General features: G+C 44.1%; 1 protein-coding gene across 3 annotated transcripts in view; it reads right to left on the reverse strand.

Annotated features, from left to right (window-relative positions):
• Nucleotides 1–208: 208 nt before the first annotated feature.
• PTPRZ1 (protein tyrosine phosphatase receptor type Z1) overlaps nucleotides 209–24,033 on the reverse strand; it is a 352,752-nt gene continuing 328,927 nt past the window's right edge. For 2 of the 3 annotated variants that reach the window (XM_029615443.1, XM_029615442.1), the window contains 6 exons: nucleotides 23,032–23,105; nucleotides 19,494–19,622; nucleotides 11,455–11,601; nucleotides 4,919–5,061; nucleotides 4,291–4,426; nucleotides 209–1,412 (listed from right to left, as the gene is read on the reverse strand). In XM_029615443.1, coding sequence (XP_029471303.1) covers nucleotides 1,272–1,412; nucleotides 4,291–4,426; nucleotides 4,919–5,061; nucleotides 11,455–11,601; nucleotides 19,494–19,622; nucleotides 23,032–23,105 — 770 coding nt within the window. In that variant the 3' untranslated portion in view covers nucleotides 209–1,271. The remainder of the gene's footprint in view (nucleotides 1,413–4,290; nucleotides 4,427–4,918; nucleotides 5,062–11,454; nucleotides 11,602–19,493; nucleotides 19,623–23,031; nucleotides 23,106–24,033) is intronic. The other variant, XM_029615444.1, reaches the window with a different exon arrangement.

Consider the following 24,033-nt stretch of genomic DNA (forward strand, 5'->3'; position numbering starts at 1 on the left):
GAAGAGAAGGCAATTCACGGGAAGGAACGTACGAGTGCAAACATTGTTAAGCTCTTGCCACCTTTTATTTCCATTGCAGATTTTTATTCCAGTGACCTGAAAAACAAAATGTAAGCAAAATGCACCTGAAGGAAATGGACAATGCCACGCAAGAAATGCCAAAAGACTACGCACGACCAAGGCACTCTTGAGGGCTTTGCCGGATGTTTCTCTTCTGTTGGTGAAAATCACCCGAGTGCCGAAAGATGATGAAAAGAAACGACCTTCCAACAAGTACATCTAGAACAAAATTATTTTTCTGTGCTTAACAAGAAAAGCGGAAGCAATATTCCCCTTTTATGCTCCAGAGTCAGTAAGCGTTGGGCAGAAGCTAGAATATTTAAATGTATTTTTGTCATGTCTTAGATATATAGTGATAAAACCCTTCTCCCCGTAATAATCAATGCTATGTGCAGCTGTTACACTCCTGCAAACAAATAATAACCCTCATTTTAAAACGAGCATAGTTTTATTTTCCATAAAATGTTAAAATTCCATGCTGAAACATGATGGTTAATCACTGTAAGATGCAGGTAATAGACAGGGAGGACTTGTTAACATAAAAGCAGACATTGGGTCATCATAGCAATGCAGTTACACGTAACTAGAAAACGGACTTCATAGTAAAATATAAAACTCTACAATTATAAATATAAATTTGGTCCATGTGAAATCACTATAACAGTATTTACAATAAGTGTTATATCATTCCTACCCTAGGTATCTACCGCAGTCCTGAAATGTGTAATGGGACAGAAAACAGTGTTTTATTTACATTCTGCCATATTAACAGTTACACTTCTAGCAAACTAAAGGTTTCCTACAAATATCACAATTAAAAATCTTGACACTAGAAACGTTAACAGGCTTAGCTGTATTTCAGCAATCCCCTGACATCTATTAATTTGGGGTTAGAAACCTGTCAAAATATGAAGCTAATACTGAACACACACTACAGTTGTCATTCATAGAAAACAGTGTGAAAGTCTATGGTGTAAAGTTCAAATCAGATTAGTCCAGGCCGAATGAATGAGTTACGAGACGTCTCTGAAAAGGCACATGTTGTTAATGACGTAAGTTCAGCGGTAAAATTCATGTGCAACAGAAGGACCGTCTGGAGGAACGCCAACAGATTATACATCGATTGGACATGATTGTTCCCTCATAATTAAAAAAAAACCAAAAAAACCAAACCCAAACCATACTAAGCTTCAGGAATCCGTTTCTTTTTGTTAAACCAAAGATTCTAAGCTTTCTGCTGGGTTCCCATCCGGAAGAGTTGTGCCATTGATCTCAATGGAGGCAGAAGGGTTTTCTTCTTGCCTCGTGCTGACCAGGCTCAGCATCGACTTGTACAGGAACTGGTACTGGTCCTGGAAGGAAAGGGCATGATGGAGTCACTTCCAGTCTACTGGCTGAGTTAGTTCAATACAAGAGTAAATTATGCTCTAAATCTTTTTTGCCTACTTTACGGGCATAAAAAAAAATGGTTACACAGTGCACGGAACGGGTTTGTTTCTGTCACACTCTTTAGGGATGGTCAGTGTCAGCAGCGAACAGTACAATTTGCATTCTGAGCTGAAATATAGGGCTGGAGAGGTGCTGTCCATCTCAGCAGCCATGTAACCGGGGTTGATCTGGCTTGTAGGCCCAGACCATGCTCTCCGCCATGGAGTATTCTGTTCCATGCGCCATGGGGGAAATAGATAACGAGGTCAGGACAGGCTGAATGATGTTCCAGTGTGAGGAGGAGCTCTTGGGGGAGGTAGTGGGAAGGCAGTAGTGTGCTTTGGATAAGAGAGCAGAAAAGATATGGGTGAGAAGGGAATGAGTGAGGAAGGGAGGAATGTGCTAGGAGAGGCAAAGGAATACAGGTGATAGGAGGAGACCAAAGGCAACGATTACAGAAGAGGACAAGTGAGGGGAGGGGGAGAGTGGGATGGCAGCAGTTGTACAAATGTGAATGCAAGTATGCGAGGTCATGGGGAACTTGGGGGATAGGGGGACGGGAGTAAAATCAGATGATGGATGACCAGAGAGGACGGGAGATGACGGGAATGAGTTTTCTTTTTCTGGGGAGGGGGGCGCTCTAATAATTAATGGGTTTAAACAAGGCAGACAAAGTAAACATAAAAAAGGAGGTGGAGGGAACGAAATAAATTGGGGGACATGGGGGGATGAAAAGACAAAAAGGGGGCAGCACTCTCTCAGTGATGCACTTAGAGCTGGGAGAGCACAGTGCGGTGATTGAGAACCGGGAGAGGAAACAGAAACGGGATCTGCAGCAGGAGTTCCTGTCCAGGAGCTGTACAAGCAGTTGCATTATTGACTTGCAAGCCTGGCACTGCAATGGCATTTCCCTTTATTAAAGGTCTTCACTTTGCTTACCATCTGCATCAGTGAGTTAGCAGACTCATGGGTCTCTTTGGAAAAGAGCAACTGGACCTGGCCGACGATTCGGTGGCAGTGCTGGGTTTGATTCCCAGGTTAGGAACTTGGCTCCCCTCGGAGGCCGGGATGGGGATGCTGCGGAGGCAACACTCACAGCCCTCAGAGGGGGACAGTCTCAGCCGTTGCTCAACAGTGACACCTGGTGACCAGATGTCGCCATGGTTTGTGGCCTCAGTGGAGCTCCTAGAAATGTTCTGGAAACCATGCAGCAGCCCGCAGAGTGTGACTAACCTACAGTATGTGCTATGTCATACTCCCAAAAGTACTCATCTGGAAGAAGCAGTATGAGGAGAAAGGAGTCTTGCCTGCAGCTAAGTGTTTAAGAGGCAAACTGGCACAAGGCTCACCAGTCCGGAGTAGAAGGCGAGTGGCAGATTAATTCACAGAGTAATCCATGCACACTGCACAGTGTATGGGAGAGATAGAGTCATTTAAAAAGTCTCTGTAATGACCCCCACAACTGGACTAAAAGCACCATAGCAGATATGATCTTTGAGGGTCAAGTCCTAATAGAAGTCTTTGTAAGAAGTAAAGTGCTGGAGCTGTGTGGAAGGTGTTGAATCTCAGAAATGAAATGTACTGATTCATCAGCTGCTAAATGTACACTCTGTGCTACTCTGACCGATGAAGAAACGTTTATTTATTTAGAATAACAACTTCTGTGTGCTTGAGAATTCGGTTCCTGAATTACCAACACCAGGAGGCCCTAGAAGTATATTTTGTTCTCTGATGAGAATGAGACCCTCAGAATCCTCCTCTCCACTAAGGAGAACAGAGTGGCGGGTACATCTAGTTTAGTTTTTTATGGATTAATTGTGTTATCAAACAAATAGCAGCAATTTCCCTGGGAGGACCCGTCTGCTTTTAATATAATCTTGACTCTTCACTGAAGCCTTCAGACTGTGTTCTGTAATGACTGAGGTTTTGGAAGTGGACACCATTTGTGGTGCCACAAACATCATGATTTCAATGCAAACTCAAGAAAAAGGAGAAGTTGAACTGTGTGGAAGATAATGATTGCTTAAACATCTCTCAAGTGGTAAAAGTGTCCAGGACATTAACACACCAAAATGAAAGATGAATGGACAAACGTTGGGTACAATAAATTGATTCTTTGTAAGTGGCAATATTTTTTGGACCAACAGAAGCAGTATCCCATCTTCATGTTGTACGTGAAATTCTGAAACTATATCAATCTCTTCTTCAGAGGTGTCTCATAGCCTCACTGGTGGGTAAATCTTACGTTGGTCCAATAAAACGTGTATCGCCTTCAGAATTCCAGTTTTTTTCTATGACCAGTACTGTGTCCAGAACTGAATTACAGAGAACAATAAATATGCTTTCTCAGCGTGAGCTTCTTTGTAAGTGGGTCTTGACTCAGATCTTTGGCATGAAAACATATCTGTCTCATACGACACAACAAAGAGTGGATGCATTGTAGAAAAGACCGAAGTGGTCAATCTGCCATAGATTTACATTCCATGGGAGAGAGGCAGTTTGTGCTCATAGCAATGTCTACAGCAATCCTGCGGATGGAAAGTAACAAAGATGTTCGTAGAGTAAGGCTCATACCCAGGCTATATAAGGTCTATACTACAGCTGGTGAAGATACACTAGTTGGGTTATATTTTTTACCCACAGCTTTTCTCCATTTTGAGTTATAAGTTGTAGGGCCTTTGGTCTTCTTTTGTGTGTGTGTACCCCACTCGCCTCTAAAAAAATATTTAAATATACATTTAAAGTAGAACACATGTCATTGGTTAACAAATCATCGTTCTCATTTTGGTTACAATAACTTACGATGTCCGTAAACACCCCCGGCCTCATTAGGTTGATCATCTTGGCCACCTGGTAAACATCCATGGAGCCTTCATTTTCCAGCTGCTGCATGAGTGAAGACAGGGCACAGAAGGTCCCTGCGGTCACCCCTCCATGCCTTTGAGGAACAGAAAACCCAGATTCAGATCCACCTGAGCTGGCTCAAAACTAGAACACTGAAAAAGCCCCACAGAACCTGCAGGGCAACAACAGGACTGTGAGGGGAGGGAAGGACGTGGGGATATACGTTCCTGCACTTTCGCAAAGATCTGCAATTCTTCCCAGTTATTGCTTTAAATAATAACTGGGGGACATTCTACTGAGGGTTCAAAAAAGAGAGACTTTTAACCTCCGGGATGGGGCAGGAAAGGATCTGCCAGCTCTCAAAGAGGTGGTGTGCTGCTTGCACGTGGCATGATGTCCGGTCCTACCAGCACCATGTTTTACCACTGAAAGCTGGAGAGGGGAGAAGGAACATATTCATGCTGGCTTCCCTGGCACTAGCAAGGGGGGGATTCGCCAGGAAAGAGGCAACCATTAAAACTCTAGTTGCACAACACATAAAAAGACGACAACCACCACCACAGAAGAAAAGGGTGAAAATACATACTCGTCATGAACAATCGTTGGCCCATCTCTGTTGATTGTTTCTTCTTGGATGACACTTAAAAGTTCAAATGTTTTACTGATAGGGCTATCTGGATTTGGCCATTTGGGACACTGAAAATGCCTTACTTCAAGCACATAATCATCCTGTAGGAATAAAAAAATGACATAAGATAGCTTTAAACGAATCATTACAGGTCTAGAGTTATTACGCTTTTATCCCATAGGCACAGAATGGGGAAACAAAAGCCTTAGTAAATCAGGCCCTTGGCTTTTATTACCAGTATAACGAGAAATTGTATTTGTCATGAATGCTTGTTATGGGCCAGATGTACTAAAAGGTCAATAACATTTGTGTCTATGGAAAATACTTAGTATGTCTGGTCCATATATGATGTGTATGCTATGCTGTATATTGCAGTGGTTACACAATTACTACTTCTCCTGGTATGGACTGTATTTCCAGATCTAGATGAAATTTAACATATATGTTAGCCACAGATGCATGTGATAGATGGATTGGGAAAATTAGCTATGACTTTAGAGTGGGGAAGGAGTGGCCCAGTGAACCAGGGAAACCAAGGTTCAAATTCAGCAAGTCACTACCCTCCCACTGCCTCAGGTAGCCATATAGATAATAAGCTCTTTTGGGAAAGGGATAATTGTACCTGAAAAAAATGTTGTAAATTGCCTTGAGTTAAAATTGAAAAGGTGGTCTAGAAATACAAAAATAAATATCAAAAATGCAGAAATAAGTTCTTTAAGGTCAGATATTTACATCTAGGAAGAATATATCAGAAACCTGTAAGTTCCTATAACATAGGCTACTCAGGCCTGGCGCTACTGGGTGTGCATACCTTGCAAATGCATAGGGTGGCACACCCGGAGGGGCAGCGGAAGCAGCAGCCCACGAGGCCACCTGGTGCTAGGGATGTGAATCGTTTTAGGACGATTAAAATTATCGTCCGATAATTTTAATATCGTCTTAAACCGTTATGGAACACAATACAATACAGATTCTAACGATTTATCGTTATAAATCGTTAGAATCGTGAGCCGGCACACTAAAACCCCCTAAAACCCACCCCCGACCCTTTAAATTAAATCCCCCACCCTCCCGAACCCCCCCCCCAAATAACTTAAATAACCTGCGGGTCCAGCGGCGGTCCGGAACGGCAGCGGTCCGGAACGGGCTCCTGCTCTGAATCTTGTCGTCTTCAGCCGGCGCCATTTTCCAAAATGGCGCCGAAAAATGGCGGCGGCCATAGACGAAAAAGATTGGACGGCAGGAGGTCCTTCCGGACCCCCGCTGGACTTTTGGCAAGTCTCGTGGGGGTCAGGAGGCCCCCCACAAGCTGGCCAAAAGTTCCTGGAGGTCCAGCGGGGGTCAGGGAGCGATTTCCCGCCGCGAATCGTTTTCGTACGGAAAATGGCGCCGGCCATACGCGTATGGCCGGTGCCATTTTCCGTACGGAAAATGGCGCCGGCAGGAGATCGACTGCAGGAGGTCGTTCAGCGAGGGTTCCGGCGCCTCGCTGAACGACCTCCTGCAGTCGATCTCCTGCCGGCGCCATTTTCCGTACGAAAACGATTCGCGGCGGGAAATCGCTCCCTGACCCCCGCTGGACCTCCAGGAACTTTTGGCCAGCTTGTGGGGGGCCTCCTGACCCCCACGAGACTTGCCAAAAGTCCAGCGGGGGTCCGGAAGGACCTCCTGCCGTCCAATCTTTTTCGTCTATGGCCGCCGCCATTTTTCGGCGCCATTTTGGAAAATGGCGCCGGCTGAAGACGACAAGATTCAGAGCAGGAGCCCGTTCCGGACCGCTGCCGTTCCGGACCGCCGCTGGACCCGCAGGTTATTTAAGTTATTTGGGGGGGGGTTCGGGAGGGTGGGGGATTTAATTTAAAGGGTCGGGGGTGGGTTTTAGGGGGTTTTAATGTGCCGGTTTTTCGATTTTTCGATTTTTCACGATATTTTACCCCCCCAAACGGCAACAATACGATTCCCTCCCCCTCCCAGCCGAAATCGATCGTTAAGACGATCGAGGACACGATTCACATCCCTACCTGGTGCACCTGTCCCACCAACAGCCAAGAAGAGGAAGAGGCCTGTGGAAACCGCCAGTAGATTGCACATCCTACCGGTGACCCGGAAGTACAGAAGGCCCGTGAAGCTGCCGGTGGATTCTATGGCACCGGCAGCCCAGAAAAGGAAGCAGCCCAATGAGGTCACTGGTAGACCCCCATCTCACAGGCAGCCTGGAAGAAGAGGAGGCCTGCGAGGCCGCCGGTGGACTCTATTCCCCCGGTGGCCTGGAAGAGGCTCGTGAGGCCGCTGGTGGACCCCCATCTCACCAGAGGCCCAGAAGAAGAAAAGGCCATGAGGCCGCCGGTGGACCCCATCCCACTGGTGGCCGAAAAAAGAAGGAGCTCCTTCTCAGTGCTGGCGCACGCTGTTTAAAACACGTGCAGCTAGCATGTTTTCCATGTTGATCCCACGATGCATGAGCTCTGCATAGAGGAAGTGCTAGTCTCACGGGTTAGATTAGCACAGAAGCCGGCAGACAAGAAGGAACAGAATGACTCCTGCTAATATATATATATATATATATATATATAATATATTCACACACACACACACACGCACATATATATATATATATGTGTGTGTGTGTGTGTGTGTGTGAATCAGAGCCTGTCTGGGTGGGTGTGTGTGTGTAAGAAAATTTGTGCTGCCTCACTAATCCAGCCTTACTCAGGATGATGAAATAAAAAATTTTCAGGTATGGAGAACGGTGAATTTTCCATCCTTATTAGTTTTACTTATTGGATGTCTTTGTCTGCCATTTTGAAATAATTTGTTGTTGTTTGGGAAGTTTTTAAAATTTTGTGTGAACTTTAATTATTGGATGTATTCTGTTCCTTAGATCACTGGAAATATTCCTTTTATAAGTATGGTTTTACTAATATTACTGATTTATATTCCTTGCTTTTATTGTTTGATGAATGATTTATGAAGACTGATGATGTTTCTGTTTCTCCACTGCTGCATTGCAAACAGAGTCTGGCTTGTTGCGGTTTCCGGTTCAGTTTCTGTTTATAGTCTCCGAATTTATAGTTTATGATCTCTGAATTTGGTGAGGGTGAGTCTGTGTTCTGCATGTTTAATTGAGGTGGGGGATTATGTATTAAAAAAAAAATGAGGGGGGATTGGGCAGCACAGTAATTGTTCGCACAGGGCAGCAAAACTGCTAGCACCGGCCCCTGAGCCTACTAAGCACACACAGGAAACTTTGATAAAATATTGTGGCAATGTACAATTTCTTACTTCTGTTTTAACAAGAAGCATGCTTACAGCGAATTATGTAGAATTTTAATTCAAGTTAAATAATAAAGGCTGGTGTAGCCCTGCCCCGATCTGGTCCTGGGCACAGTGGCTCAGTGGGAAGCTCATGGCCTAGGACAAGCCCCATGGCCTCCCATATGGGGAGGAGGGGGGGGGGGGGGGAACAGAAATATCTTTCAAAGCCCTTAAGGGTTTTTCTCACTGGGGCTCTTCTGCTTATCAGCCCAGTCCAGGTACAAAAACACCACACGGTCTCCAAAACAACTGTTGATCACAGTAAAAGTTCTTTACTGGTTCCGACAGCCAGCAAAACACAAAGTCCAAAAAAGAAAAAAAACACCAAAAACAGCAATACAAAGTCCAAAAGTCACAAAAAAGAAATCTCAGGCATTTTCAGCAGCATAACAACTTTCATCCCAAACAGGCAGCTTTTCGGATAGGAGCCATCCTCCCTGAGGTCATCCTAGGTGCCTATTCTGAAGGTGGCTCTCCTCCTAAGATAGGGACTTTTAAACACCGCTCCCTCCTGACTACTCCTCCTCCTCCTCCTCCTCTTTAGACTTCTCAGCGCTCTCCCCACTGCACCCCAAGCACTTATCCTTCCCGGAAGCACTAGGAACTCTTGCCTGGGCCCCAGTTCCCTCCCCTGGACAGGAATAATTCTCCTCAGTTGTGAGAAGGTCCACGCCAGGTACTTTCCCTGTGAAAGGAAAGTCCTTACTCGGTGGGGAGCTGGCACCCTCAGACTGTGGTTGCCAGACTGGCTTTTACCAGCTCCTCAGGAAACCCTAACCATCTCCTATCGTACTAAAGGGTGTGGGAGATTAATTAACAGTAAGACCCCTCCCACTGGGAAGCATCAAACTTCCTTACACACTCCCACCTCACGCTGACCTCAGCAGTACGGCAGGGTCTGGGGGAGTCCACTGTGATCATTACTGATAAAGGCAACTCCCCTAGTAAAGGGCGACCCCTTACGCTGCTAAATGGCAATCGGGGAACCCCTGACAAGCTCAAGCCTAGTCTTACTCTAATTAACTGCAGGTGTGTCGGAAGTTGAATTTATTGTTGCCCCTATAGCTTTTGCTACTGTGGAACGGCACATTTTACTGTAGATTATGTTCAAGTTCTGTTGCTGTCACACATTTATTTATTTTTATTTATATAATTTATATACCGGAGGTTCCTGTATAATATACATATCACCCCGGTTTACAAGGAACAGTAACTATCGCTACATTTAGTAGGGATGTGAATCGTTTTAGGACGATTAAAATTATCATCCGATAATTTTAATATCGTCTTAAACCGTTATGGAACACAATACAATACAGATTCTAACGATTTATCGTTATAAATCGTTAGAATCGTGAGCCGGCACACTAAAACCCCATAAAACCCACCCCCGACCCTTTAAATTAAATCCCCCACCCTCCCGAACCCCCCCCCCAAATAACTTAAATAACCTGCGGGTCCAGCGGCGGTCCGGAACGGCAGCGGTCCGGAACGGGCTCTGCTCTGAATCTTGTCGTCTTCAGCCGGCGCCATTTTCCAAAATGGCGCCGAAAATGGCGGCGGCCATAGACGAAAAAGATTGGACGGCAGGAGGTCCTCGCCTCGCTGAACGACCTCCTGCAGTCGATCTCCTGCCGGCGCCATTTTCCGTACGGAAAATGGCGCCGGCCATACGCGTATGGCCGGCGCCATTTTCCGTACGAAAACGATTCGCGGCGGGAAATCGCTCCCTGACCCCCGCTGGACCTCCAGGAACTTTTGGCCAGCTTGTGGGGGGCCTCCTGACCCCCACGAGACTTGCCAAAAGTCCAGCGGGGGTCCGGAAGGACCTCCTGCCGTCCAATCTTTTTCGTCTATGGCCGCCGCCATTTTTCGGCGCCATTTTGGAAAATGGCGCCGGCTGAAGACGACAAGATTCAGAGCAGGAGCCCGTTCCGGACCGCTGCCGTTCCGGACCGCCGCTGGACCCGCAGGTTATTTAAGTTATTTGGTGGGGGATTTAATTTAAAGGGTCGGGGGTGGGTTTTAGGGGGTTTTAATGTGCCGGTTTTTTCGATTTTTTTCGATTTTTAACGATTTTTAACGATTTTTCACGATATTTTACCCCCCCAAACGGCAACAATACGATTCCCTCCCCCTCCCAGCCGAAATCGATCGTTAAGACGATCGAGGACATGATTCACATCCCTAACATTTAGCGGTTTACATAGAACAGAATTAGGAAAAACGTTTTTACAATTGAACAAATGAAGTAAGCAAGTTTTCCATTGAACAAACGAAGTGAACAAGTTTTAACATATAACAAAAACTAATCAAAGTAAGCAAATAGTGTATAAAATTAGACCGTTAATAAACATGCAGTTAAATAAATCAATAAATAACATGGCATGTTATTTATAAATAAATTTATAAATAAATAAATAACATGCACATGTTCTGCATCAGAATTTAATATTTTTCTGAAATCTTTTAAGCAATCATTGCCTTGGAAAGAGCAATATTTGAATTACTGTAGGTTACAGGTCAGTTGCAATTTTATCTGCTAGACTGGATGGGCCATTTTGGTCTTTATCTGCTGTCATTTACTATGGGGTCCATTTTCAAAGTATCTCACTGGATAGGTAAGGACTTAGCTGGCTAGATCAAAGCCTTTAAAAAAAATGGCTGGGATAACAGTCTCAATTTAGCCACCTCAATTTCATTAAGTAGCTAAGTTCAGCTGACCAAATTCTGAGCAGGCCCGACAGGGGTGGGGAGAAAGTTAAAGCAGCCAGTGCCGATTTTCAGCTCTACCCACCTCACTTTAGCTAGCTGCAAAAGCAGACCTAAATTTACCTAACTTTCAAAGGCCTGTAATAAAAAAATAAAAAAATGCCACTGCTCCAGTTCCCCCCTCCACCTCTTGCCACCCCAAAAATAAAAGTGTCGGGTGGCCTAGAGGGGGGTACGCCTCTTCTTCTTTGCTGTTGCCAAAAAAAATGCCCAATGGGAGGGAGGGATCTCCCCTCCCACCCATTTGATACGATGTAACATAAAATGTTAAAGCTCTGTTTAATAAACATGACATGCATCTAATCTATTCATTTTGTATTTGGCTCTTTAGCAGTTGTGGAGTATTATCCTTTCATGCTGCAGGCATTAGACTAACTTCAATGCATGGAACAATGGGAGTTTATTACCTGGGTGGCTTCTAAAATGAAATCTTGGATTATAAGCTTTTCCTCATTCGACAGACACATGTGGTCTTCACCTATCATAGTGACTGTAAAGGTCTCACAGTTTATTGGTTCATCTTTGTTTGGCCAGTAAACAAATTCATCTTCCGCCTAAAAGAAAGAGTGGTCATTAACTTTCTGTGCAGCAATCCATCAAGCATCCATGATGCTTTGCTTTCTGACGAAATACGCTCTATTCTAAATAACTATACGATGTAAGTAAGTTGAACAATGCAAACAAAACTCAGCTCCTATCCTTGGCTGTTCTTCTGATAGCTAAGAACACTTTTTTCTTAAAAGGTTTATATGTTTTTCAACTAAAATCGTTTCTGTTTATTCTTTCGAGTCCTCATTCTGCAAAATGGAGAGCCATGAAAATGGCTGAATTGCTTGTGGCATTTTTTGTCTTATGCTGAAAAAAAAAAGTTTAGTTTTGGGGATATTAGTCTCTGCCCTCTGGAAATTTACTCCTGTGCATAACTGTTTTGCACATTTTTGAATTTCACAGAATAAGGTCCAAGTACAAGGTGTCTGTATTGGAATTATGGAAGGTTAATGGTTTTACTGGATTTATTAGTTTTGCCTATTGTCCTACTGTGCGTGATTAACTATCTAATCAAAAACAAACTTTATTGCTATAGCTGATTAACCTTCAATATATTTAACAAACTAGTTCCTATTAATTCCTTGAATTTACCTCAATCAAAAATTTTTATTTACAAAATGGAGAAATGAGTTCTTACCTAATAATTTATTTTTCTTGAGTCCAGCCAAACCATTCCAGATGCATAGGTTATGCCTCTTAACCAGGAGATGGCAACAGAGACTAACATGTTTGCTGTCATCACCCTTTACAGGCTCCAGTGCTGACCTCAGTCTGCCAGTATTCTATGTAACAAGCTAAGATCAACATTTTTAATACATTAAACTTTCCTTCATTCCCCCCCCCCCCCCCCCAAGTAAAAACTAGTGGGCTTCCGAGGGAAAAACTAACAGAAACAAGAAACGGGACAGACATAAACCTTATAAAGGAATACATGTTATTATCTTAACATCCAGGATGCTGGTTAGCAACACAAGTAGTTATTCTGAAAATGAATCAGGAGAATAATACATTTGGCAGAACAGGGAGGGACATGGACTGGTCTGGCTGGACTCAAGGAAAAGAAATTATTGGGTAAGAAGTAATTTCTCCTTCCTCTTCATCTAGCCAGACTGGTCCAGATACTTGGGATGTACCCAAGCTTTTCCTGTACTGTACTGTCCCTGGCTCAAAAGTTGAGATTATAGAGCTTTGAATAAATATGCAAGGACATCAGATCACCACTCTGCAAATCTTCAAAGGTGAAACCAAGTGAAGTTCTGCCCATGAAGCTGCCTGCGCCCTGGTAGACTACATCCTCAATTTCTTGGGAAGCAGCAATCCATTGGATATGTAAGTCTCCCCTATTCATTTCTTATTCAAATGAGCTATTGATGCCTTTGAAGCTGTTAAGACTCATCAAGAATTCTAAAAAGAAGGAATGATACTATGAGATTATGAAACTATTAATGTCCTTTAAATATAGCAGAAGAATAACTTCTAAATGACAAAATTGAGCACACTCTTCTCCACTCAAGTCCTTTTGAAAGGAAGGGAGACATACCATCTGGTTAAGATGAAGAACTGTGACACCATCTAAAGAAGGAATGAAGGAACCGTGAGAATCTACACAGCTTCATCCAAAGAACCCAAAAAGGGATTTCTGCACAATACATCCTGTAGCTCTGAAATTAATCTGGCTGGACAGTTTGCTACTTAAGAGTAAGCAACTTAAGCGATGCCAAGCAGGAATGGCAACACCAAACTCTGATTCAGGGAGGCACTGATACTCTTACTGAAGATCGAACATGCTTCACTTCCTGAAGGAAACTAGACACATTCAGATGGCCTCTGAAACAGGTAATAGTTGTTATCTGCACCTTAGGGAGTTAAGGAACAACCCTTATCCAATCCCTCCTGCAAGAATTCTAAGATAACCAACACCGAAGCTCCTCTAGCTGAGGTCTTCCTAATTGAGCACCAATCCTCTAACAACTTCCAGATTTTCACATATGCCAAAAGATGTGAAAACTTTCTTGGACCACAAAAGGATATTTACAACATTCTGAGAATATTTCTTTCTCTCAAGTGCAAAGCTGAAAGACAAAACCAAAATGGATCCTCATGAACCACCAACCCCTGAAGAGTAGGCCCTTATCCTAAAGAAACAATAGCGTATGCCGTCCAGCATCCTCACTAAATTTGCATACTAATGACACCTTGGCCAACTAGGACCTTTCAATATCATTAGACCCTGATACCGAGAAATCTTTTGCAAGACTCTGCCCATAAGAGGCCACAGAGAGAACCCCAGCTGGCCAGTCCTGAATCAGGGCATCCAAACCATATGAATCTCTTACCCTTCTTCAGATGAAAAATCTTCACACTTTTGCGATTCTGCTTGCTGCCAACAAGTTCATCAACATTTCTCCCCATTTGGACACTATATGGAAGAATGCAGACTGGGACAGCTTTCATCTTTCGAGGTTCAGCCTGTTGCAACTCAGGAAGTCCACTTGTACATTCTTTACTCACACTATGATGCTTCTATGCTCAGACTAACCACAGACCTACCTCTTCTGCCACATGCAGACTCCTGATTCCACATTGGGGAAACACGTATGTCACCAGCCTATCATTGGATGGCAAGATCCTGACTACCAGACCCTGAAGAATAGAAGCAAACTAAAAGGAGTGCCTTCCCTATCGCTCTTTTTTCCAACTGATTGATGGATCACTTGGTTTCTTCCAGATTCCAAGTGCTTTGAGCCACCTTACAGTGCGAGCTCACCTTTATCCATATGGGAGATTCAAGATTCAAAATCTACTCCCACTGTCTTCATACTAGATACCAAAGCAAAATTCTCTTTGGCTTACATCATCCGAGAGAGTATCATGGAATATACCTGGGACTGAGAAAATCACTTTGAGATCAAATCCCTCTACAAGGATTTCATGTGTTTCCTTGCCCAAGACATTAAATCCAAGGCAGTTGCCATGAAACCCAATACCTGGTGATAAATCTGCACCGTGGATCTCTGAATACTCAATAAATCATGCACTTGGTTCTGCAACTCCCAGATCTTTATCAACCAGACCGAGCTTTACCTAGTGTCAAACCAAGCTCCCAGGTACTCCAGGGATCAAGAGGGAAGCAAGATGCTATTGTCAAAACTGGAAACTCAGCCCAAATATTGCAAAACTTGCATCACTCTGGCTGTTGCCAAGTCACTTTCCTGGGCCATCTTCGGTCCAGATCCACCAATTGTCCAGATATGGATGCACCAAAATACCTTCTGTGCAGGGATGCCACTACAACTATTATCTTTGAAAAAGATCTTGGAGCCATGAACAACCCAAAATGAAGCCTGGCACTGAAGGTGTCCTATCCCCCATCACTACAAGGTGAAGATATTTCTGATGACTTTCTTTTATCAGAATATGCAGAGATGCCTCCATCAGATCTAACATGAAGAGTTCTCTTTGTCATGCTGCTATTCAAAGTTTCCATCATGAAATGGAAAACCTTCAGAGCCTTGTTAAACTGTTCTAGGTACAGAATAGGGCAAAGGTTACGCCTCTTCTTTGGTACTGGGACTGGAACCACTGCCCGTATATGAAGCAGCCACAAAATCTTTGTCTATATAGTTTCCTTATGAATGGACTGACAAGGGGGCATATGAAAAAAAGATGGGAAAACTCCAGAGTGTAGCTGTCCCTGATAATTCCTAAGACTCACTGATCTGAAGTAATGTGGATTCTCTTCTGGTAAAGGGCTGGTAATTATCCACCTTTCTTTTGTGGTCGCCCACACCTTCATTGAAAAGTATGAGAACTTCTGGACTGTCCCGAGACTCCATCTTTACCTCTTCTTGGAGTTCCAAAAGGACTGGAATCTACCAAAGGACCTAAACCACTGGCCAAGTGCCAACCTCCCTGGCTTCGTACACTTGGAATTTCTAAAGCGGCTCCAAACCAGAGCTGGTTGCGATATCTTCTTAGGCTTGTCTCCAGCAATCTGGGAACTTTTGATTCCCTCCATGTTTTCAGCAGCTTTTCTAAATCTTCTCCAAAAAGATTTCCCTAGAAGGAAGATTTGTCCACCTTGCCTGGAAAATCGAAACCGCTAACCAATTATGCAGCCACAGCAAACGATGGGCAGCTACAATAGAAGCCCAGATCAATTCATATAAGACATCCATCAAAAAGGTCACCCTTGGTACCATCTGAGCTGCATCCTATGTATTGAGACAAATAAAGTCCTGCCATAGCAACAATATTGCTGCACACAGCAGCCTCAAAAGCTCATTTAAGCAGAGCCTCTAATCTTCCTTTCCTGAGCATCCTTGAGGGCATGATCCCCTTCCACAGGAATAGCGGTCCTCTTAGTGAAAGCACAAATGAATGCATCCACTTGAGGAAATTCCAGCTTTCCCCTTTCCTGATTCTGGAGGGGATACAGCCTTGCCACAGTCTTATCCCTTTTAAAATTTAACTCTGGCACATTCCATTACACAGAAATCAAATCCTTGTCTATGCCTTAGAAACACTTTGAATGTTCTCTTTAAATCTGACATTATAGGGTCTTCTTTTGAGTTAACAGACTCTTATCCTCTTTATTTTATTTTATTTGTTTGCTTGATTCAGTGTTCTTAGGGACTGAAACTATGGGGAAAGCTACTCTTTGTGGAACAACTGAACCATAGCTGAATTATTCTCTTCCCCCTTCTCCTCTGACCCTCTCTCACTGCCACGTTCCCTTAAAACTTAAAGTCGACAAGTGACAGATCTGAAAATGCAGGATTTTTTCCCCTCCCAATCCTCTTCTACTTCTTTTCTCATTTTGTTTTTGCTCTGGATTTCCCGAAGGAGCTCTAGGGGAGAGGGTCTCACAGGAGAGAAAGCTGGAGTTGCACTCTGCCCTATAGGAAAGGACCTGATGAAAACACTTCATAAACTCTGTGGCATGGGAACAGAGGTCTTGGAACAGGAAGAAATCCCATATCTACATGAAGAAATGGAAGTTGCTCCTCTTGTAACTCTACTTGGGGGAGCCATGGATCAGACCCCTGCAATGTCCGAGACAGTCGGAAATAGTGTAGGAGGCCCCTGCTCTGAGCTACTTCCTTCTTGTGGTTCCAATATGGCTACTGTTCCTGCCATGAGGGCAGACACACTGGTGGGAATGACCTGCAGACAACTCCACCAACGCAGCCCTCCCAGGGCAGATGACTCCATATGCTGCCCTCTCCTCTCCGCAAGATTTACAGAGGCTTCTCCCTTCCCAGTTCTTGACGGCATGATCCACAAGCACTGCAAATGAATGAGTGCTTCCTGTGTTCCTGAAGAGACACTATCATTTCCTCCCTTAACACTCATGCCTTAGCTCTCAGTCTCTGTCAGCAAACCATTCTTCTGCCTTCCACTTTTGTTTTGTTTACAGCAGTAACAAGCAGGAACCATGCATAGCCACAGGACTCAGGAAAAGGGAGGAAAAAAAAGAGAGAGCTTTGTTTAGTCTTTTTTTTTTAAAGGGGAGGATAGACCATGAAAGAGGAGAGAAAAAACATGGGGAAGAAGGTTGGTGGGGGGGGGGGGGGGGGGACAGGGATAATTCCAGTGACTGTAGTTGGGGAAAACCCAACAACTGGAAGCCCCCTAGTTCACTGGATATGCTCAACCGAGTGAGAGAGAACAAGTCTTCATCGGGCCTAACCAGACCTCAGCTCACAGCATGGGATGATTGCCTGCCATCTGCTGGAGACAGAGAATACAGGCTGAGGTCAGCATGAGAGCCTATAAAGGGTGATATCAGCAAGCCGGTTAGTGTCTGTCTTCATCTGTTGGTTGGGAGGCAGAATCCATGTGCCTGGACTGGTCTGACTGGAAGAAGAGAAACTGCAGTTAATTTCTTTTATTTTCTTTACACAATGTTACTTGATATCTGCAGTTAACTAAATAGAATTTTTTGTCTTCCAATAATAATGATCTTTCTCCCTTCTGCTTCTATCACTCTAGTTAAACTGTCAATAAATATTTGACATTATTTATTATTTCTTTTTAAAATGTTCATGCATTGCCCACTTTTTGTTTTAAAGAAACAACAAAAGTTCATGCCTTATTAGATAGTCATGATTACATGTAGGATTAATTGAGTAAATACTATAAATAAATGAATCCAAACCAGCCAGGAAACCATGAATAACACAACAATTAAATCCTGCTGAATGTGTGTGGGTCAACATATGATTGTTTCAAAGTGACCTCATATAACGTGCCCAGATGGCTACAGGCTCATGAAGCTCTGGGGAGCGTTAGGCCTTTTTAATCATCGGTCACTGTGAATATTTTGAGTGAATGCTGCGAAGCTGTCTGCTGTCCCGCCGTGAGAAGTCTATCAGTGACGGTGGTGCAAAAAAAGACGCTGACATTTAAATATCCAAAGCCCGCCAATTGTTGAAATTGACAGACGGAAGTGACGAACGTGGACTATCCAAATATGGATATGTGCGTCATCAAGGCGCCATTTTGAATGAATTCGATGACAGCCCTTATAGGCTGTCATCTTTGAGATAACTTCATTGGTTGAAGTATCTTTCAAAAAACATTTAGCTTCTAGTGGAAGCATTCACTCAAAATATTCACAGTGACCGATGATTAAAAAGGCCTAACGCTCCCCAGAGCTTCATGAACCTGTAGCCATCTGGGCACATTATGGGGCGGATTTTAAAAGCCCTGCTCGCGTAAATCCGCCCGGATTTACGCGAGCAGGGCCTTGCGTGCCGGTGCGCCTATGTTCCATAGGCCTGCCGGCACGCGCAGAGCCCCGGGACTCGCGTAAGTCTCGGGGTTTTTCGAGGGGGGCTTGTCGGGGGCGGGGCCGATCGGCGTGGCATTTTGGGGCGGGACATGGCATTTAGGGGGCGGGCCCGGGGGCATGGTTTCGGCCCGGGGCGGTCCGGGGGCGTGGCCGCGCCCTCCGGAACCACCCCCAGGTCGCGTCTCGGCGCGCTAGCGGCCCGCTGGCGCGCGGGGATTTACTTCTCCCTCCGGGAGGCGTAAATCCCCCGACAAAGGTAGGGGGGGGTTTAGATAGGGCCAGGGGGGTGGGTTAGATAGAGGAAGGGAGGGGAAGGTGAGGGGAGGGCGAAAGCGAGTTCCCTCCGAGGCCGCTCCGATTTCGGAGCGGCCTTGGAGGGAATGGCGGAAGGCTGCGCGGCTCGGCGCGCGCCGGCTACACGAAATCGGCAGCCTTGCGCGCGCCGATCCTGGATTTTAGCAGATACGCGCGGCTACGTGCGTATCTACTAAAATCCAGCGTACTTTTGTTGGCGCCTGGTGCGCCAACAAAAGTACGCGAAGGCGCACTTTTTAAAAATCTACCCCTATATGAGGTCACTTTGAAACAATCATGTGTTGACCTGCACACATTCAGCAGGATTTAATTGTTGGATTAATTGAGTATGCATTATTCTAAGATATATTACCAATAGACACACATTCTTCTGATAAGGCTCTTTATGAGTTTGTCTTGTATCAAACTATTTAAACTAAAGCCAGCTTGCCCAACATACAAGCTTAAAATATGGTAAATCTATTTAGCCTAGTCCAATGGTTCCCAAATCTGGCGAGAACCTTCAACAGGTTTAATTTTCAGGATTACTAAAATATGCAAATTAACCGTTTCTTAGATCAGGTACTTGCTGATATAGTCTTTGTGGATGTCATGAAACATCCAGGACTGGATTTGGGAACCACTGCTCTAGACTGGATATTTGTTTATTGATTCTTTCTATAGTTTGTATCTTTTACACATTTATTTTTGTAGAATACCATGCACACTTTTCTAATCTTGTTTTGCACTGTAACATATACTTCCTCTCAATGAACATAAACTTCAACCATTTCACCAAGATCTCACCATGTTCTGGTCATCAGGGAGCATAACTATGAGCTGAGCGTTGTGGTCCCATATCATTCTCCAGAAATCTTTGATCGTATGCAGCAAAGGATGCTGAGTAATAATGTATTCACTACTTTGATAATACCCCTACAAAAGAAAAGCAACAGGTAAAGAATGACTTTTTTCAGTAGTAAGTCACTTGGGAAACTTATGTCTTCCAAACAGGTGGCTTATGTTCAGGTGGAAGAGTAGCCTAGTGGTTAAAGCAGTGGGCTATGAATGAGGAAATCCATGGTTCAAATCCATTGTCCCTCCGTTGCCTCAGGTACAAAATTAGGTTGTAAATGCTCTGGGGACAGGGATATCCTATAGTACCTGAATGTAATCCTCCTTGATGTGCCTAAAAGAAGAATATTTATTTATTTAGATTTATATTCCACTTTTCACACTTTTTTCAGAACTTCAAAGTGGATTACATTCAGGTACTGTAGGTATCAAATATAAAAATCTACATAAATAAAATATATATAAAAGAATACATATAGGATATATGTTCGTAAAAACAAACAGGGACTTCAGACAGAATGCATGATCTTCATAGGCATGGAAATTTCAGTGGTAATAGGTTTCCTTGTAGGAGTACTTAGATTAGACCAGGCAGTGCTCGAACAGCAGAATATAAGGCAGACATATTCTGCTTTTGATGCTTAACACTTTACATTTGAAAAAAATAAAAACCCCTTAAAGGGGATAATTTTATAACAGGGCCACATATTTATTTATTAAAAAGCTTTATAACCGCCTACATACTGTGGGGCTGTTATGCACCCAAGTTACAGCAGTTTTCAAAGTGAGCTTACATGGGTAAATTCACTTTGAAAGTTATCCTGGCAAAAGGTACGCACACAGTTTCACCTACTATTTGGAGTTGATAGTTTTGCCAAGAGAATTTAAGCACATACTTTTTAAAGTACACAAGTATGCGCATCGTCCCAACCTCCCCCAGACGTCACTCCCTGGAACACATTTTCCCTATGTGCAGAAGTATTTGCGTGCAATTTTACGTTCATATCATTGCGTAAATTTTGTTTGGGGTCATTTCTGCGGGTAAAGCACTTCTCTACCCGCAGAAATCCCTTTGAAAACTGTCCTTCCCAAATCTGCTTTGATCCCAGCAACAGTTTCCAGCTGTGGTGGAGCTGAAATTGAGACCCATGCAAGAAACGGCAAAGACAGCTCCTTAAAAAATCTGCCCACATCAAGATCCAACTTTTCCACAGAAAGTTGAATATACTGAGACAGGAAAATACAATATTTAAAGGCCTCTTGGCTCAACCAGGCTGCAGAGTCTGCCCCATAGGGATGTGCTTCATTCAAAGATATCGGGTCAGGCTTCGGATCAGCAACTCCACAAAAAATTTTGTTTTGTTGCGCAATTTTCAGCGAAGTGCGTTAGTGCGCACTAACTAGCCTTAATGTGCATTAACAACCAGTTAGTGCACACTATCTCAGCATTAGTGCGCAGTACAGCGACCGAGATAGTTCACACTAGCTAGATGTTAATGTGCAATAAGGCTCATTAGTGCACGCTAACAGGTTAATTAGTGCGCACTAACAGGTTAGTTAGTGTGTCCTAATAGAATTTACAACGCACTAAGGGGTAGATTTTTTTAAAAAGCGCGATCGCGTACTTTTGTTTGCGCAGCAGGCGCAAACAAAAGTACGCTGGATTTTATAAGATACGCGCATAGCTGCGCGTATCTTATAAAATCCTGGATCGGCGTGCGCAAGGCTGCTGATTTTGGGCAGCCTGCGTGCGCCGAGCCGCGCAGCCTGCCTCCATTCCCTCCGAGGCCGCTCCGAAATCGGAGCGGCCTCAGAGGGAACTTTCTTTCGCCCTCCCCTCACCTTCCCCTCCCTTCCCCTACCTAACCCACCCCCCGGCCCTATCTAAACCCCCCCCTTACCTTTGTCCCTAGATTTACGCCTGCTAGAAGCAGACGTAAATCTACGCGCGCCAGCGGACTGGCGCGCCGTCATCCGACCCGGGGGCTTGTCCGGAGGCCTCGACCACGCCCCCGGCATGCCCCCGAAACGCTGCGTCATTCGGCCCCGCCCCCGACACGCCCCCTTCAAAAAACCCCGGGACTTACGCGCGTCCCGGGGCTCTGCACGCGCCGGCGGCCTATGCAAAATAGGTGAGCCGGCGCGCGAGGGCCCTGCTTGCGTAAATCCGGGCGGTTTTACACGAGCAGGGCTTTTAAAATCCGCCCGTAAATATGTGTTAGTGCACTATAACTGTTAGTGCGCACTAAAAAAATGCAACTTAAAAAGTATCAATTCATAGAAACATAGAAATGACGGCAGAAGAAGACCAAACAGCCCATCCAGTCAGCCCAGCAAGCTTTCACACTTATTTTTTTTTCTCATACTTATCTATTACTCTTGGCCCTTATTAGTAACTTTTTGGTTCTAGTTACCCCCACCACTGATGTAGAGAGCAGTGCTGGAGCTGCATCTAAGTGAAGTATCTAGCTTAATTGGTTAGGGGTAGTAACTGCCGCAATAAGCAAGCTACTCCCATGCTTATTTGTTTACCTAGCCTATGCAATTCAGTCCTTGTTGGTTGTTGTCTGAATATAAATCCTCTTTTCTTTATTCAGAGGAGTTCGTTAGCTAGAACACAGTGTGCACTAATTGGTATTACTGCGCACTAACAGATATTTAGTGCTCAGTAACTCCGTTAGTGCGCACTATCATGAATACGACATTTTGGCAAAAGGTTTGGCACATCCAATCCATTACGATTTAGACAATGTCATTGTCATGTCATTGACATTGTCTAATTCGTAAAAAGCGAATGCACATCCCTACTGCCCCATTGCACCTGCCCACAGTGTTTCCACAAACTCTGCTTGCTTTCTGGTCATTGCCTTTCATAACCCCTTCCCTACGTTCCTCTGCAACTGTCTCAAGCATGCTTGAGTTCTGTCACTGTTTTGGTTGAATTTGTGAGGCCAGCATACTAATGCATACCTAAACCTGCAAAGGCAACTTAGTGCTCTAAAAATTGCTGTTAGTGCATGTTAAATGTGACAACAGGCACTATCAGTTTATTTAGTGCGCAATGGCTAATTTATTTTCACATATAGCCATTTTAGCATGAAAACTTTTTCATTCAGCATCGAATTTGCAAACAAATAGGCAATGAGGATAGTGATGAAAAACAGCTCGCTAGCTGTGAACACATAATTAAACTATGTGTGAAGAACACTTTGCAAATGCAATTTTGCAAAATATTTAGCTACATCTCATAGACACCTAATTAAACCTTTTATGATGAAGTCCATAGAAAACCAATGTGCACTGTTTTGCTACTGGTATTAATTTTCATATAGTGCCCAACAGCAAAAATAGCAAGCACCTTCCAGCACACTTTAGCACATTGGCTTCTGTATCTGGAAGCTTTTAAAATTCCCATCGCTTCCTTTTCAGAGCTACAGAGTAATATGGTATGACTAGTCAATGAATTTCAGCAACTAGTTACTCAACTTACCATAATGTAGGAAGCATTGATATAGTCGGTGCCTTCACCGGCCAGTGAAGAAAGCCCAACCCGGGACCTTTCCACTGTAACAAAGAACATTCAGTTGTGGATTAACACAGCCAGTGTGATACTGCGCTTTATTCTTATTTGAAAAATGTTAATGTATCAATTGCGTGACTTGAGCATGGTGCTCAATTTCTACCAAATTACAACAAAGCAATGGAAAAAGCATTTAAAAAAAAGATGAAAGAGGGATCATATTGTAGCTGGCTAGAGCCCTCGAAACAAGTACTTCATGCTTGTAATCATCTTATGTCCAAAAACAACATGAATTATAGGGGTTTATGCAGTAGAACTCACAGTAAAAAAAAATGTTTATCATTCAAGTCAATAAAAATTTTATATTCATGAAAAAACTCCCCTTAATTGGCTATGCAAAGAGTTTTATTGTGTGCAAATTATATTCTGGCCACAGAAGTAGTGTGCACATAAATAAAAAATGTCTACTAGCTACCTACTGAAATCTCCTGAACTAGCCAAGCCTTTCACTTTGGGACAGGCAGTTCGGGGGTTCCCATTAAAAAACCCCCCCAAAAAAATGTTCCCCTCCCCCACCTCATCTCCTGTGCTAAGAAACACCTTTCCCCCTCAGCAGAATTCCCAATGAGAGTGACCCCCCATTACATTTAGAATCAATCCCTCCTCCCCAGAAAAGCCCACTTGCCACCCACCCTTACTGTTCTGGAAGGGCAGGAACTTCGGGGCCCCCTCCTGCCAGCTTTGCAGCCACCTCCAGATGATGCCACTAAGAAACCTTCACCTCCTAGCTGCATCATTAAGTGGCTGTCGTAGGACAGGCAGAACAGCACTGACATCCCTCCTACCCATGAAGATCCGGCCCCTCTGTAATGGTAAGAACCTGGTTCTAGAGAGCAGGGGTGGATTGTGGGAAAATAGTGGTCCTGGGGAGTTTTCTCCATACTGGCCCATGGGTACCCAATTACACATACA

Source organism: Rhinatrema bivittatum, chromosome 9 (assembly GCF_901001135.1).
Source record: "Rhinatrema bivittatum chromosome 9, aRhiBiv1.1, whole genome shotgun sequence".
In the NCBI taxonomy this organism is placed as follows: domain Eukaryota; kingdom Metazoa; phylum Chordata; class Amphibia; order Gymnophiona; family Rhinatrematidae; genus Rhinatrema; species Rhinatrema bivittatum.